Source organism: Ranitomeya imitator, chromosome 5, assembly GCF_032444005.1.
Source record: "Ranitomeya imitator isolate aRanImi1 chromosome 5, aRanImi1.pri, whole genome shotgun sequence".
NCBI classification, from domain to species: Eukaryota; Metazoa; Chordata; class Amphibia; order Anura; family Dendrobatidae; genus Ranitomeya; species Ranitomeya imitator.
In genome coordinates, this window is record NC_091286.1 from 671,453,011 (window position 1) to 671,469,603 (window position 16,593).

The following is a 16,593-nucleotide window of genomic DNA, read 5'->3' on the forward strand; positions in this document are numbered from 1 at the left end:
CCGTTACAGACAAACAGAAGGAAATGGACCTTAGATGATTAAATACAGTATATAGACTATTTTGTGCAATATAACTATGATTTAAATTGCGAAATTTTCAAAATTGCCAAATTTCCATTTTTTTTTAAATAAACATAGTCATATTAAAGAGATTTTGCCACTACCATAAAGTACAATATGTCACAAGAAAACATTCTCAGAATCCCTGGGATTCATTGAAGCGTTCCAGAGTTTTTACCTCATAAATTGACAGTGGTTAGAATTGGAAAAATTGACCTGGTCAAGAAGGTAAAAATAGGCTTCAGGGTGAAGGGATTAAATCCTTTGTTTCCTTCAACAGCTAAATACAGATAGGTCCATATATATTTGGACAGAGAAAATATTTTTTGGTTATAGACATTACCACAATGAATTTTAAACAAAACAATTCAAATGCAGTTAAAGTTCAGACTTTCAGCTTTAATTTGAGGGTATCCACATTAAAATGGGATGAAGGGTTTAGGAGTTTCAGCTCCTTAACATGTGCCACCCTGTTTTTAAAGGGACCAAAAGTAATTGGACAGATTCAATAATTTTAAATAAAATGTTCCTTTTTAGTACTTGGTTGAAAACTCTTTGTTGGCAATGACTGCCTGAAGTCTTGAACTCATGGACATTACCAGATGCAGAGAAGGCCTGGCAGAGCATCAAAAAGAAGGAGACACAGTGTCAGGTGATGTCCATTACTTTTGGTCCCTGTAAAAGCAGGGTGGCACCTGTTAAGTAGCTGAAACTCCTAAACCCTTCATCCAATTTTAATGTGGATTCCCTCAAATGAAAGCTGAAAGTCTGATCTTCAACTGCATCTGAATTGTTTTTGCTTAAAATTCATTATGGTATCGTCTAGAACCAAAATTAGAAAAATGTTGTCTGTGTCCAAATATAAATATGGACCTAACTGTAGCTGTCACTACATGAGTGGTTGTAACCATGGATACCTAAGCTAATGGTTTAGAGACATAGTTAATCAAGGGACTATACTATATTTCTAATTGTCGTTATTTGCTAATATTACTACATTTACTGCATGTTGGGATAGAATCTTGGAGATGGGAATACTCCTTTAACCCCTTAATCCCATATGACGTACTATCCCGTCAAGGTGGTGTGGGCCTTAATTCCCACCGACGGAATAGTACTTCATAGCGATCGGCCGCACTCACGGGGGGAGCGCGGCCTATCGCGGCCGGGTGTCAGCTGCATATCGCAGCTGACATCCGGCACTATGTGCCAGGAGTGGTCACGGACCGCTCCCGGCACATTAACCCCCGACACACCGCAATCAAAGATGATCGCGATGTGCCGCCGGTGCAGGGAAGCATCCGCAGGGAGGGGGCTCCCTGCGGGCTTCCCTGAGATGATCGGTACACGGTGATGTACTCACCGTGTACCGAGCATCTTCTCCCTGCAGGCCCCGGATCCAAAATGGCCACGGGGCTGCATCCGGGTCCTGCAGGGAGCACTTCCAGGTCAGGAGCAGGCTGCAGCTGCAGCTCTAATCCTGCCCGACTTTTTGTCAGATCACCGATCTGGCAGAGTGCTGTGCACACTGTCAGATCGGTGATCTGTGATGTCCCCCCCCTGGGACAAAGTGAAAGAGTAAAAAAAAAAATTTCCACACGTGTAAAAAAAAAAAAAAATTCCTAAATAAAGAAGAAAAAAAAAAAATATTATTCCTATAAATATATTTCTTTATCTAAAAAAAAAAACAAAACAATAAAAGTACACATATTTAGTATCGTCGCATCCGTAACGACCCAACCTATAAAACTGGCCCATTAGTTAACCCCTTCAGTGAATGGCGTAAGAAAAAAAAAAAACGAGCCAAAAAACAACGCTTTATTATCATACCGCCGAACAAAAAGTGGAATAACACGCGATCAAAAAGACGGATATAAAAAACCATGGTACCGCTGAAAACGTCATCTTGTCCTGCAAAAAACGAGCTGTGACATAGCATCATAACCAAAAAAATAAAAAAGTTATAGTCCTCAGAATAAAGCGATGCCAAAATAATAATTTTTTCTATAAAATAGCTTTTATCGTATAAAACATAAAAAAATGATATAAATGAGTTATCGCTGTAATCGTACTGACCTGAAGAACAAAACTGCTTTGCTGGTTTTTGATCATTCTACCTCACAAAATATCTGAATAAAAAGCGATCAAAAACTGTCACGTGTCCGAAAATGTTACCAATAAAAACGTCAACTCGTCCCGCAAAAAACAAGACCTCACATGACTCTGTGGACCAAAATATGGAAAAATTATAGGTCTCAAAATGTGGAGATGCAAAAACATTTTTGCTATAAAAAGCGTCTTTTAGTGTGTGACGGCTGCCAATCATAAAAATCCGATATAAAAAACGCTATAAAAGTAAATCAAAACCCCCTTCATCACCCCCTTAGTTAGGCTAGGTTCACATGGCGTTAATGGGTTAACGCTAACGGACAGCGTTGCACGGTGAAAATGTCGCAATTAACGCCATACAACGGGTCCGTTAGCGCACCCATTGACAGCAATGTGATTTTCGGGTGTAGCGCATCGCTAGAGCGTGCCATTTTCGGCTCGCGCTAGCAAGGTGCCACTCTTTTGTGGCGCGCCGCGGACGCTGCTTACAGCGTCCGCGGCGCGCCCGAGGTCCGATCCCCGATCTTCCAGAGCGGGGACGTTAACGCGACCACTAAATGCGACACCTAAAAAGACATTGCATTAGCGCAATCCGCTAGCGCTAGCGCTAAACGGAATGCCCTAACGCAATGTGAACCTAGCCTTAGGGAAAAATAGTAAAATAAAAAAAAATGTATTTATTTCCATTTTCCCATTAGGGTTAGGGCTAGGGTTAGGGTTAGGGCGAGGGTTAGGGTTAGGGTTTGGATTACATTTACGGTTGGGATTAGGGTTGGGATTAGAATTGGGGGTGTGTCAGGGTTAGGTGTGTGGTTAGGGTTACAGTTGGGATTAGGGTTAGGGGTGCGTTTGGATTAGGGTTTCAGGTAGAATTGGGGAGTTTCCACTGTTTAGGCACATCAGGGGCTCTCCAAACGCGACATGGCGTCCGATCTCAATTCCAGCCAATTCTGCATTGAAAAGTAAAACAGTGCTCCTTCACTTCCGAGCTCTCCCGTGCGCCCAAACAGGGGTTTACTCCAACATGTGGGGTATCAGCGTACTCGAGACAAATTGGACAACAACTTTTTGGGTCCAAGTTCCTTGGGAAAATAAAAATTTGGGGGGCTAAAAATCATTTTTGGAGGAAAAAAAAGGATTTTTTATTTTCACGGCTCTGCGTTGTAAACTGTAGTGAAACACTTGGGGGTTCAAAGTTTTCACAACACATCTAGATAAATTCCTTGGGAGGTCTAGTTTCCAATATGAGGTCACTTGTGGGGGGTTTGTACTGTTTGGGTACATCAGGGGCTCTGCAAATGCAACGTGACGCCTCCAGACCAATCCATCTAAGTCTGCATTCCAAATGGCGCTCCTTCCCTTCCGAGCTCTGCCATGCCCCCAAACAGTGGTTTCCCTCCACATATGAGGTATCAGCGTACTCAGGACAAATTGGAAAACAACTTTTGTGGTCCAATTTATTCTGTTACCCTTGTAAAAATACAAAGCTGGGGGCTAAAAAATCATTTTTGTGAAAAAAAAAAAAGAATTTTTATTTTCACTGCTCTGCGTTATAAACTGTAGTGAAACACTTAGGGGTTCAAAGTTCTCACAACACATCTAGATAAGTTCCTTGGGAGGTCTAGTTTCTAATGGGCAGTCACTTGTGGGGGGTTTGTACTGTTTGGGTACATCAGGGGCTCTGCAAATGCAACGTGACCCCTGCAGACCAATCCATTTAAGTCTGCATTCCAAATGGCGCTCCTTGCCTTCCGACCTCTGCCATGCACCCAAACAGTGGTTTCCCCCCACATATTGGGTATCAGCGTACTCAGAACAAAATGGACAACAACGTTGGGGTCCAATTTATTCTGTTACCCTTGTGAAAATACAAAACTGGGGGCTAAAAAATAATTTTTGCGAAAAAAAAATTATTTTCACGGCTCTACGTTATAAACTGTAGTGAAACACTTGGGGGTTGAAAGCTCTCAAAATACTTCTAGATAAGTTCCTTAGGGGGTCTAGTTTCCAAATTGGTGTCACTTGTGGGGGGTTTTAATGGTTAGGCACATCAGGGGCTCTCCAAACCAACATGGCAACCCATCTTAATTCCAGTCAATTTTGCATTGAAAAGTCAAATGGCGCTCCTTCCCTTCCGAGCTCTGCTATGCGCCCAAAAAGTGGTTTACCCCCACATATGGGGTATCGTCGCACTCAGGACAAATTGCACAACAACTTTTGTGGTCTAATTTCTTCTCTTACCCTTGGGAAATTAAAAAATTGGGGGCGAAAAAATCATTTTTGTGAAAAAATATGATTTTTTATTTTTACAGCTCTGCATAATAAACTTCTGTGAAGCACTTGTTGGGTCAAAGTGCTCACCACACATCTAGATAAGTTCTTTAAGGGGTCTACTTTCCAAAATGGTGTCATTTGTGGGGGGTTTCAATGTTTAGGCACATCAGGGGCTCTCCAAACGCAAAATGGCGTCCCATCTCAATTCCAGTCAATTTTGCATTGAAAAGTCAAATGGCGCTCCTTTCCTTCCGAGTTCTGCCATGCGCCCAAACAGTGGTTTACCCAACATATGGGGTATCGTCGCACTCAGGACAAATTGCACAACAACTTTTGTGGTCTAATTTCTTCACTTACCCATGGGAAAATAAAAAATGGGGGGCGAAAAGATCATTTTTGTGAAAAAATATGATTTTTTATTTTTACAGTTCTGCATTATAAACTTCTGTGAAGCACTTGTTGGGTCAAAGTGCTCACCACACATCTAGATAAGTTCCTTAAGGGGTCTACTTTCCAAAATCGTGTCACTTGTGGGGGTTTCAATGTTTAAGCACATCAGGGGCTCTCCAAACGCAACATGGCATCCCATCTCAATTCCAGTCAATTTTGCATTGAAAAGTCAAATGGCGCTCCTTCCCTTCCGAGCTCTGCCATACGCCCAAACAATGGTTTACACCCATATATGGGGTATCAGCGTACTCAGGACAAATTGGACAACAATTTTTGAGGTCCAATTTCTTCTCTTACTCTTGGGAAAATAAAAAATTGGGGGCAAAAAATCATATTTGTGAAAAAATATGATTTTTTATTTTTACGGCTCTGCATTATAAACTTCTGTGAAGCACTTGGTGGGTCAAAGTGCTCACCACACATCTAGATAAGTTCCTTAAGGGGTCTACTTTCCAAAATGGTGTCACTTGTGGGTGGTTTCAATGTTTAGGCACATGAGGGGCTCTCCAAACGCAACATGGCGTCCCATCTCAATTCCTGTCAATTTTGCATTGAAAAGTCAAATGGCGCTCCTTTCCTTCCGAGCTCTGCCATGCGCCCAAACAGTGGTTTACCCCCACATATGGGGTATCAGCGTACTCAGCACAGATTGTACAACAACTTTTGGCATCCATTTTATCCTGTTACCCTTGGTAAAATAAAGCAAATTGGAGCTGAAATAAATTTTGTGTGAAAAAAAGTTAAATATTCATTTTTATTTAAACATTCCAAAAATTCCTGTGAAACCCCTGAAGGGGTAATAAACTTCTTGAATGTGGTTTTGAGCACCTTGAGGGGTGCAGTTTTTAGAATGGTGTCACACTTGGGTATTTTCTATCATATAGACCCCTCAAAATGACATCAAATGAGATGTGGTCCCTAAAAAAAAAATGGTGTTGTAAAAATGAGAAATTGCTGGTCAACTTTTAACCCTTATAACTCCCTAACAAAAAAAAAATTTGGTTCCAAAATTGTGCTTATGTAAAGTAGACATGTGGGAAATGTTACTTATTAAGTATTTTGCATGACATATCTCTGTGATTTAAGGGCATAAAAATTTAAAGTTGGAAAATTGCGAAATTTTCAAAATTTTCGCCAAATTTCCGCTTTTTTCACAAATAAACACAAGTTATATCGAATAAATTTTACCACTACCATGAAGTACAATATGTCTCGAGAAAACATTGTCAGAATCGCCAAGATCCGTTAAAGTGTTCCAGAGTTATAACCTCATAAAGGGATAGTGGTCAGAATTGTAAAAATTGGCCCGGTAATTAACGTGCAAACCACCCTCGGGGCTTAAGGGGTTAATGAAAGTGTAGAATAACAATATATAAAAAAATGTTTTACAGGTCCAACATATATTGAACTTGTACTTTGTTTTATATCTTTCAGAATTTGCTTTGTAACTCACAATACATACTATTTTTACCTTTTAGAAAAAGTGCAAAATGAAATTGAAAACATTATTGGATCTGCTCAACCTCAAGTAGAACATAGAAAGGAAATGCCATATACTAATGCTGTCATTCATGAAATTCAAAGATTTGGGGACGTCGTACCTGGAAGCCTCCCACATGCCACAACTACGGACATCACATTCAGGGGTTATAATCTTTCAAAGGTTAGGAGAATTATTTTATATCTTAAGTCTGGACTTGTGTGTGTTTTCCATTGAATAATTTAATAAATGACGTATATTTATAATATTTTCATTATATTTTTTATGGTAATTCATATTGCCTTTTGTTTTTCCAGGGCACAACTGTCATTCCGTTACTTCACTCTGCTCTTAGAGATAAAGCTTATTTTGAGAAGCCAGAAGAGTTTTATCCTGGGCACTTTCTTGACTCAGAAGGAAAATTTAAGAAGAACGAAGCCTTCGTTCCCTTCTCATTAGGTACATTTCTTTCATTTCCTTTTAATGGCATCATGCATTTATATAACGTAAAGGGAACTGTAGAAACTGTCCACAAAATTGGCCTTGGTTTAAACATACTCGTATATAATTGAGTATAAACCGAGACCCCTAATTTTGCCACAAAAAACTGGGAAAGCTTAATAACTCGAGTATAAGCCTAGGGTGGGAAATGCAGCAGCTACTGGTAAATTTCAAAAATAAAAATAGATACCAATAAAAGTAAAATTAATTGAGGCATCAGTAGGTTAAGTGTTTTTGAATATCCATAATGAATTAGGAGCCCCATATAATGCTCCATACCGTTTATGATGGGCCCCATAAGATGCTCCATATTAAAATATGCCCCATACAATGCTGCACAAATGTTGATTATGGCCCCATAAGATGCTCCATACAGACATTTGCCCCATATAATACTCCACAAATGCTGATTATGGCCCCATAAAATGCTCCAGAGACACATTTGCCCCATATAATGCTCCACAAATGCTGATTATGGCCCCATCAGATGCTCCATTGAGATATTTGCCCCATATAATGCTGCACATGGCCCCATGAAGATATTTGCCCCATATAATGCTGCACATGGCTCCATACAGATATTTGCCCCATATAATGCTGCACATAGCCCCATACAGATATTTGCCCCATATAATGCTGCGCATGGCCCCATACAGATATTTGCCCCATTTAATGCTGCACATGGCCCCATAAGATGCTCCATACAGATATTTGCCCCATATAATGCTGTACATGGCCCCATACAGATATTTGCCTCATATAATGCTGCACATGGCCCCATAAGTTGCCCCATACAGATATTTGCCTCATATAATGATGCACATGGCCCCATAAGATGCTCCATACAGATATTTGCCCCATATAATGCTGCACATGGCCCCATACAGATATTTGCCCCATATAATGCTGCCCATGGCCCCATAAGATGCTCCATACAGACATTTGCCCCATATAATACTCCACAAATGCTGATTATGGCCCCATAAAATGCTCCAGAGACACATTTGCCCCATATAATGCTCCACAAATGCTGATTATGGCCCCATCAGATGCTCCATTGAGATATTTGCCCCATATAATGCTGCACATGGCCCCATGAAGATATTTGCCCCATATAATGCTGCACATGGCTCCATACAGATATTTGCCCCATATAATGCTGCACATAGCCCCATACAGATATTTGCCCCATATAATGCTGCGCATGGCCCCATACAGATATTTGCCCCATTTAATGCTGCACATGGCCCCATAAGATGCTCCATACAGATATTTGCCCCATATAATGCTGTACATGGCCCCATACAGATATTTGCCTCATATAATGCTGCACATGGCCCCATAAGTTGCCCCATACAGATATTTGCCTCATATAATGATGCACATGGCCCCATAAGATGCTCCATACAGATATTTGCCCCATATAATGCTGCACATGGCCCCATACAGATATTTGCCCCATATAATGCTGCCCATGGCCCCATAAGATGCTCCATACAGACATTTGCCCCATATGCTGGTGCTGCGATTAAAAAAAAAAATAATAATAATGATACTATCAGGCCCCCGGCACTTGATATATTCACCGGTCTACGTTCCACCGATGGCCGCTGCTGTGTCTTCCCTGTCCGCTGCACTGACTGCTCAGGCAAAGGGCGGCGCGCACACGAATTGCGTCACCGCGCCCTATGACCTGAGCATCACTGCAGAGGATGGGGAAGATGCAGCGGCGGCTGTCAGTGGAACGGGGAACAGGTGAATATCGCGCACTGAGTTATACTCACCTGCTCCTGACGCGGTGCAGTCCCTGGTTCTCCGGCGCCGACAGCTTCTTCCTGTAGTGAGCGGTTACATGGTACCGCTGATTACAGTTATGGATATGTAGCTCCACCCCTATGGGAGTGGAGCCGGGTTCATATTCATTACTGTAATGAGCAGTACCATGTGACCGCTCACTACATGAAGAAGCTGCCGGCGCACAGAGAACCAGGGACGTGCAGGGACCATGCCAGGAGCAGGTGAAGACAAATCTAATAGCACTAGATGAAAAGCACTATAATAATATAATATAAGAAATATTAAAATATACCGTATATGCATTAAGAGCTGTTTTTGATATCTTGGGATAGGTATCCAATCAAGTTGTAAAATGGATAGGCATCTAGGCCATAAAATAAATATGACGTAGGAAAAATATTTTGATGTTCTGATAAAAAATAGGAGTCAACCTGATTCAATCCGCCCTTACACTGTAACATACTGTACAGAGAATGCTAGATAAAATATCTCTTACATATATAGAGAGGATGAATAAGATTCAATAGCAGAGTAGATGTTTAGCCCACTCGCCCCTGTGAAGTCCTGCAAGATCCAGGGTCACAGTCACCAAAAATTTTCCAGCAAGACAACCCCCATATACAGTGGGGCAAAAAAGTATTTAGTCAGTCAGCAATAGTGCAAGTTCCACCACTTAAAAAGATGAGAGGCGTCTGTAATTTACATCATAGGTAGACCTCAACTATGGGAGACAAACTGAGAAAAAAAAATCCAGAAAATCACATTGTCTGTTTTTTTAACAATTTATTTGCATATTATGGTGGAAAATAAGTATTTGGTCAGAATCAAAATTTCATCTCAATACTTTGTAATATATCCTTTGTTGGCAATGACAGAGGTCAAACGTTTTCTGTAAGTCTTCACAAGGTTGCCACACACTGTTGTTGGTATGTTGGCCCATTCCTCCATGCACATCTCCTCTAGAGCAGTGATGTTTTTGGCTTTTCGCTTGGCAACGCGGACTTTCAACTCCCTCCAAAGGTTTTCTATAGGGTTGACATCTGGAGACTGGCTAGGCCACTCCAGGACCTTGAAATGCTTCTTACGAAGCCACTCCTTCGTTGCCCTGGCGGTGTGCTTTGGATCATTGTCATGTTGAAAGACCCAGCCACGTTTCATCTTCAATGCCCTTGCTGATGGAAGGAGGTTTGCACTCAAAATCTCACGATACATGGCCCCATTCATTCTTTCATGTACCCGGATCAGTCGTCCTGGCCCCTTTGCAGAGAAACAGCCCCAAAGCATGATGTTTCCACCACCATGCTTTACAGTAGGTATGGTGTTTGATGGATGCAACTCAGTATTCTTTTTCCTCCAAACACGACAAGTTGTGTTTCTACCAAACAGTTCCAGTTTGGTTTCATCAGACCATAGGACATTCTCCCAAAACTCCTCTAGATCATCTAAATGCTCTCTAGCAAACTTCAGACGGGCCCGGACATGTACTGGCTTAAGCAGTGGGACACGTCTGGCACTGCAGGATCTGAGTCCATGGTGGCGTAGTGTGTTACTTATGGTAGGCCTTGTTGCATTGGTCCCAGCTCTCTGCAGTTCATTCACTAGGTCCCCCCGCGTGGTTCTGGGATTTTTGCTCACCGTTCTTGTGATCATTCTGACCCCACGGGGTGGGATTTTGCGTGGAGCCCCAGATCGAGGGAGATTATCAGTGGTCTTGTATGTCTTCCATTTTCTAATTATTGCTCCCACTGTTGATTTCTTCACTCCAAGCTGTTTGGCTATTGCAGATTCAGTCTTCCCAGCCTGGTGCAGGGCTACAATTTTGTTTCTGTTGTCCTTTGACAGCTCTTTGGTCTTCACCATAGTGGAGTTTGGAGTCAGACTGTTTGAGGGTGTGCACAGGTGTCTTTTTATACAGATAACAAGTTTAAACAGGTGCCATTACTACAGGTAATGAGTGGAGGAAAGAGGAGACTCTTAAAGAAGAAGTTACAGGTCTGTGAGAGCCAGAAATCTTGATTTTTTGTTTCTGACCAAATACTTATTTTCCACCATAATATGCAAATAAATTGTTAAAAAAACAGACAATGTGATTTTCTGGATTTTTTTTTCTCAGTTTGTCTCCCATAGTTGAGGTCTACCTATGATGTAAATTACAGACGCCTCTCATCTTTTTAAGTGGTGGAACTTGCACTATTGCTGACTGACTAAATACTTTTTTGCCCCACTGTATATAATTCATGAGATGCTCTAAGGGAAGTAGAAGAAACATGGAGCTGCAAGTAGAGCTATCAGGGAGCCCAGGCTGGTGTTGTCCACAAATCCTGGTCCTTACACTTTTTGGAAATCTCGGTTTCCTTCATTAGAAGAGACTATTAATATGCTGTGCATGCACAGACCAAGATCTTGTCTCCTGAGATCTCGTCTCCTAAAATCTCAGGAGCAAATGTCTTAATCTTTGCATGTGCCACCTCCTCCTGCCATTTTCCCGAACTCCACTGCCGTGAAAACAATGAGCAGCGCGGAGACTCTGCAAACATTTTCTGGAAGCCCGGGACCCGCATCCACCTTACTCATGTGACATTGCACTAGGCCAGCTACTCAAGGGCTGCAGATGGCGGAAGGTAGGAGGAAGTTTAAGGCTATGTTCACACCTTGCGTCGGGTCCCTGCGGGTTCTCCCGCAGCGGATTTGATAAATCTGCAGGGCAAAACAACTGCGGTTCTCCCTGCAGATTTATCGCGGTTTGTTCCGCGTTTTCCGCTGCGGGTTTCCGCCTATACTATTGATGCTGCATATGCAGCAATATGCAGCATCAATAGTAATGTTAAAAATAATAAAAATTGGTTATACTCACCCTCTGATGTCCGGATCTCCTGGGCGCTGCACCCGGCGGTCCGGTTCCAAAGATGCTGTGGGAGAAGGACCCTTCGTGACGTCACGGTCATGTTACCGCGACGTCACCGCAGGTCCTGGTCGCACAGCAACTCTGACCGGACTGCCGCGTGCAGCGCCCAGGAGCTCCGGACATCAGAGGGTGAGTATAATCAGATTTTTTATTTTTTAACCCCAAATATGGTTCCCAGGGCCTGGAGGAGAGTCTCCTCTCCTCCACCCCGGGTACCACCCGCACATTATCCGCTTACTTCCCGCAACGTGGGCACAGCCCCATGCGGGAAGTAAGCGGTTCAATGTATTCCTATGGGTGCAGAATCGCAGCGATTCTGCACAAAGAAGTGACATGCTGCGGGTTGTAAACCGCTGCGTTCCCGCGCGGTTTTTCCCGCAGCATGTGCACAGCGGTTTGCGGTTTCCATAGGGTTTACATGTTACTGTAAACGCTATGGAAACTGCTGCGGACCCGCAGCATCAAAATCGCGGCGGTTCCGCGGTAAAAACCGCTAAGTGTGAATATAGCCTAAATGTCTCCTGTCCACTCACTACAGATAACCCTGCTAACTAATTTGTATCACTTCTAACAAGTCACTCAAACTCCAATGTATCTGCTCAGAATTAAGTCCTAAAAATCTTCTGAAATATTAGTAACTCTTTCAATTACATTGTATACCATTATGATTTATGGCTTTCTGGAAAAAAAGAAAAACTAAAATAAAGCTTGTTGGTCCTGCTCTATAACATGCATGATCATAGTAACATAGTAACATAGTTAGTAAGGCCGAAAAAAGACATTTGTCCATCCAGTTCAGCCTATATTCCATCATAATAAATACCCAGATCTACGTCCTTCTACAGAACCTAATAATTGTATGATACAATATTGTTCTGCTCCAGGAAGACATCCAGGCCTCTCTTGAACCCCTCAATATGACTGATCACTGGAAATTTGTTTTGTTTTTCTTTTTTTTTTCTTACACAGGTAAAAGAAGTTGTGCCGGAGAGAACTTGGCAAACATGGAAATTTTCCTGTTCTTCACAACCCTGCTCCAGAACTTCACATTCAAGGCTCCATCAGAGGCAAAGCTAGACCTTTCACCTGCAGTGGGATTTTTGAATCCTCCATTACCCTATGAATTGTGTGCAATCCCTCGCGGATGAGACATAGTGTGCATCTATAGCCAATTTATAGTTGCCCTTCAATTTGAAGATTCTTTCTATAAAATATTAGGAATGAAAATAAGCAAGTCTAAGATAAATGCTTCGCTAATTGTTAAAGTAAAATGGAGGCTTAAATTCTTACATGTTGATCCTCACTTCAGCCTTTGCCGTCTTTCATAAGAGGAGAAATTCAGCTGCATAGTAGGCAGCCATGTCATGCTATGGGTGAATGTAAAATGTAGAGATAGCCTTATGAACAGTTAACTACAGTACTAGAGGGGAAATTCAGATTCGTCAGATTTGCATGATTTTGTGAACTTTGATTCATGTCAAATATATTTCACACAAATCGAATTTGAAATTTTACTCCGGAGATCTTGGCAGATCACAAAGCTTAATAAACGCAAGGTTATAAAAAATAGCTTTTCTCCATTGTCCCATTGGGGGACACAGGACTGTGGGTGTATGCTACTGCCGCCAGGAGGCTGACACTAAGTAGACACAAAGAAAGTTAGCTCCTCTTCCGTAGTATACACCTTGACACTGGCCCTGACAGCTCCAGTTTATGCTTAGTGTCCGTAGGAGGCACATCTCTGGGTTTCCCCAGATACATTTTCTCTGAGGATGAGACAGGGGTGACGGATCCTTTTGAAGGGGTCGAATTTCCCTAAACCAACAACGGGCAAGCACGTGGAGTGATGCCTCCACGTATCCTCTCCCGCAACGTGGGACCTCGTTTGCCGGACTAAAACCTGATCACCCTGGGGTAACGGAACCCTAGGTTGTAGAGGCATACATGCTCTGTCCGTGCAGCCTCCACTTCATCACAAATGCACTGACTGCGGTGTTTAAAGGAGGCAGACGGTCCCTCTCCTCACCTTCTGAAGGGTATACGGAGTTAGGGTGCCTGCATCGTCTTTCCATATATATATATATTTTCATATGTATACATATGTATGTCTCTCTGACCTCATGCTCTGTCAAGAGGCTGCGGGGGGGGGGAGGCTCCTGCTTCGTCGCGCGTTCTACTGGTGCAAAGTGCCATACTGCAGGGACCCGGCACGGTGCTTGCTTATTTGTTATTTCCAAGCGTGGGCGGAAGTCCGGCCCCTATCGGCTACTTCCAGTTTTAGACCCACGGCCTGTTGCATCATGGATCCTGTAGTTTCCAGCAAGGACACAAGTTATGATCAGGCGGCCTTGGAACAACATGAAAAAACCTTCGCTGGAGTAGTGGTAACTATACAGACCGCTAACCCTGAACTTATCACAGACACTAGAAGTAGCCATGGGGTGTGCCTATCCAGACCTAGACACCTCAACACAGCCGGAGGACTAATTATCCCTAAAGATAGAAAATAGGAAAACAGACTTGCCTCAGAGTAGACCCCCAAAGTATAGGCAGCCCCCTCACAAATAATGACGGTGAGTAGGAGAGGAAAAGACACACGCAGGCGGAAAACAGATTTAGCAAAGGAGGCCACTTCTTTGCCTAGATAGGAAAGTATAGTACAGGATACTGAGCGGTCAGCAAAAAATATACAAAATATCCACAGCAGAAAAATACACAACTCCACCACCTAACTAAAGGTGTGGAGAGTATATCTGCAATTCCAGCGAATCCAACCAGACTTAAAAAACAACAGGACAGTCGAAGCTGGAACAAAATACAAACTATGAACAGGACTGAAAAATAGACACACAACCTGTGATCCAAAGAAACAGAATCAGACACTTATCTTTAGCTGAAATGGCAGCAGGCAGGAGAGGCCCGGCAGAGAACCATTACTGGCAATAGAACATTGACAACTGGCAGGGACTAATGAGTCCTGCAAAGCTAAATACCCCAGTCAGCTTTGCAATTAGCAGATACACCTGTCCAATCCTGCAGTCCAGGCACAACTGCATTACCATCCACAACCACTGGAGGGAGCCCAAAAGCAGAATTCACAACAGTACCCCCCCCTTGAGGAGGGGTCACCGAAACCTCACCAGAGCCCCCAGGCCGATCAGGATGAGCCCGATGAAAGGTACGAACCAAATCAGCGGCATGGACATCAGAGGCAGAAACCCAAGAATTATCCAACCCTTCCATTTGACAAGGTACTGAAGCTTCCGCCTCGAAAAACGAGAATCCAAAATCTTCTCAACAACATATTCCAACTCCCCATCGACCAACACAGGGGCCGGAGGATCAACAGAGGGAACAACGGGCTCCACATATTTCCGCAACAAAGATCTATGGAAAACATTATGAATAGCAAAAGAGGCCGGAAGCGCCAGGCGAAAGGACACCGGATTAATAATCTCAGAAATCCTATAAGGACCAATAAACCGAGGCTTAAACTTAGGGGAACAAACCTTCATAGGAACATGACGGGAAGATAACCAAACCAGATCCCCAACCCGAAGCCGGGAACCAACACACCGACGACGGTTAGCAAAACGTTGAGCCTCCTCCTGAGACAGCACCAAATTGTCCACCACATGAGCCCAAATCTGCTGCAACCTGTCGACCACAGAATCCACACCAGGAAGGTCAGAGGGCTCAACCTGCCCAGAAGAAAAACGAGGATGAAAACCAAAATTACAAAAAAAAGGCGAAACCTAAGTAGCCGAACTAGTCCGATTATTAAGGGCAAACTCGGCCAATGGCAAAAAAGCCACCCAATCATCCTGATCAGCAGACACAAAGCATCTCAAATAGGTCTCCAAGGTCTGATTAGTTCGCTCAGTCTGGCCATTTGTCTGAGGATGAAATGCAGAAGAAAAAGACAAATCAATGCCCAGCTTGGCACAAAAGGACCGCCAAAAACTAGAAACAAACTGGGAACCTCTGTCAGACACAATATTCTCCGGAATACCATGCAAACGGACCACATGCTGAAAAAACAACGGAACCAAATCAGAAGAAGAAGGCAATTTAGGCAAAGGCACCGAATGAACAATCTTAGAAAATCGGTCACAAACAACCCAGATAACCGACATCCTTTGGGAAACAGGAAGATTGGAAATAAAATCCATAGAAATATGCGTCCAGGGCCTCTCAGGAACCAGCAATGGCAAAAGCAACCCACTAGCACGGGAGCAACAAGGCTTGGCCCGTGCACAAGTCCCACAAGACTGCACAAAAGATCGCACATCACGCGACAAAGAAGGCCACCAAAGGACCTACCAACCAAGTCTCTGGTACCAAAAATACCAGGATGACCAGCCAACACAGAACAATGAACCTCAGAAATCACTTTACTAGTCCATCTGTCAGGAACAAACAGTTTCCCCACAGGACAACGGTCAGGTTTGTCAGCCTGAAATTTCTGAAGAACCCTTCGTAAATCAGGAGAAATGGCAGAAAAGACCACCCCTTCCTTCAAAATACCGACTTGTTCCAAGACCTCAGGAGAATCAGGCAAAAAACTCCTAGAGAGGGCATCAGCCTTAACATTCTTAGTACCAGGAAGGTACGAGACCACAAAATCAAAACGAGAAAAAAACAAGGACCATCGAGCCTGTCTAGGATTCAACTGTTTGGCAGACTCGAGGTAAATCAAATTCTTATGGTCGGTCAAGACCACAATACGGTGCTTAGCTCCCTCAAGCCAATGTCGCCACTCCTCAAACGCCCACTTCATAGCCAACAACTCCCGATTGCCGACGTCATAATTGCGTTCCGCAGGCAAAAATTTACGGGAAAAGAAGGCACACGGTTTCATCAAGGAACCAACAGGATCCCTCTGAGACAAAACGGCCCTGCCCCAATCTCAGAAGCGTCAACCTCAACCTGAAACGGAAAAGAAACATCCGGCTGGCGCAACACTGGAGCAGAAGAAAAACGACGTTTAAGTTCTTGAAAGGCAGAGACAGCCGCA

The 16,593-nt window shown here is 43.2% G+C and overlaps 1 protein-coding gene across 1 annotated transcript in view; it reads left to right on the forward strand.

The window, feature by feature from the left end:
• LOC138638749 (cytochrome P450 2C25-like) overlaps positions 1–12,879 on the forward strand; it is a 419,304-nt gene extending 406,425 nt beyond the window's left edge. The window contains exons 8-10 of the mRNA XM_069728305.1: positions 6,372–6,556; positions 6,691–6,832; positions 12,546–12,879. Coding sequence (XP_069584406.1) covers positions 6,372–6,556; positions 6,691–6,832; positions 12,546–12,724 — 506 coding nt within the window. The 3' untranslated portion in view covers positions 12,725–12,879. The remainder of the gene's footprint in view (positions 1–6,371; positions 6,557–6,690; positions 6,833–12,545) is intronic.
• The last annotated feature ends 3,714 nt before the right edge of the window (positions 12,880–16,593 follow it).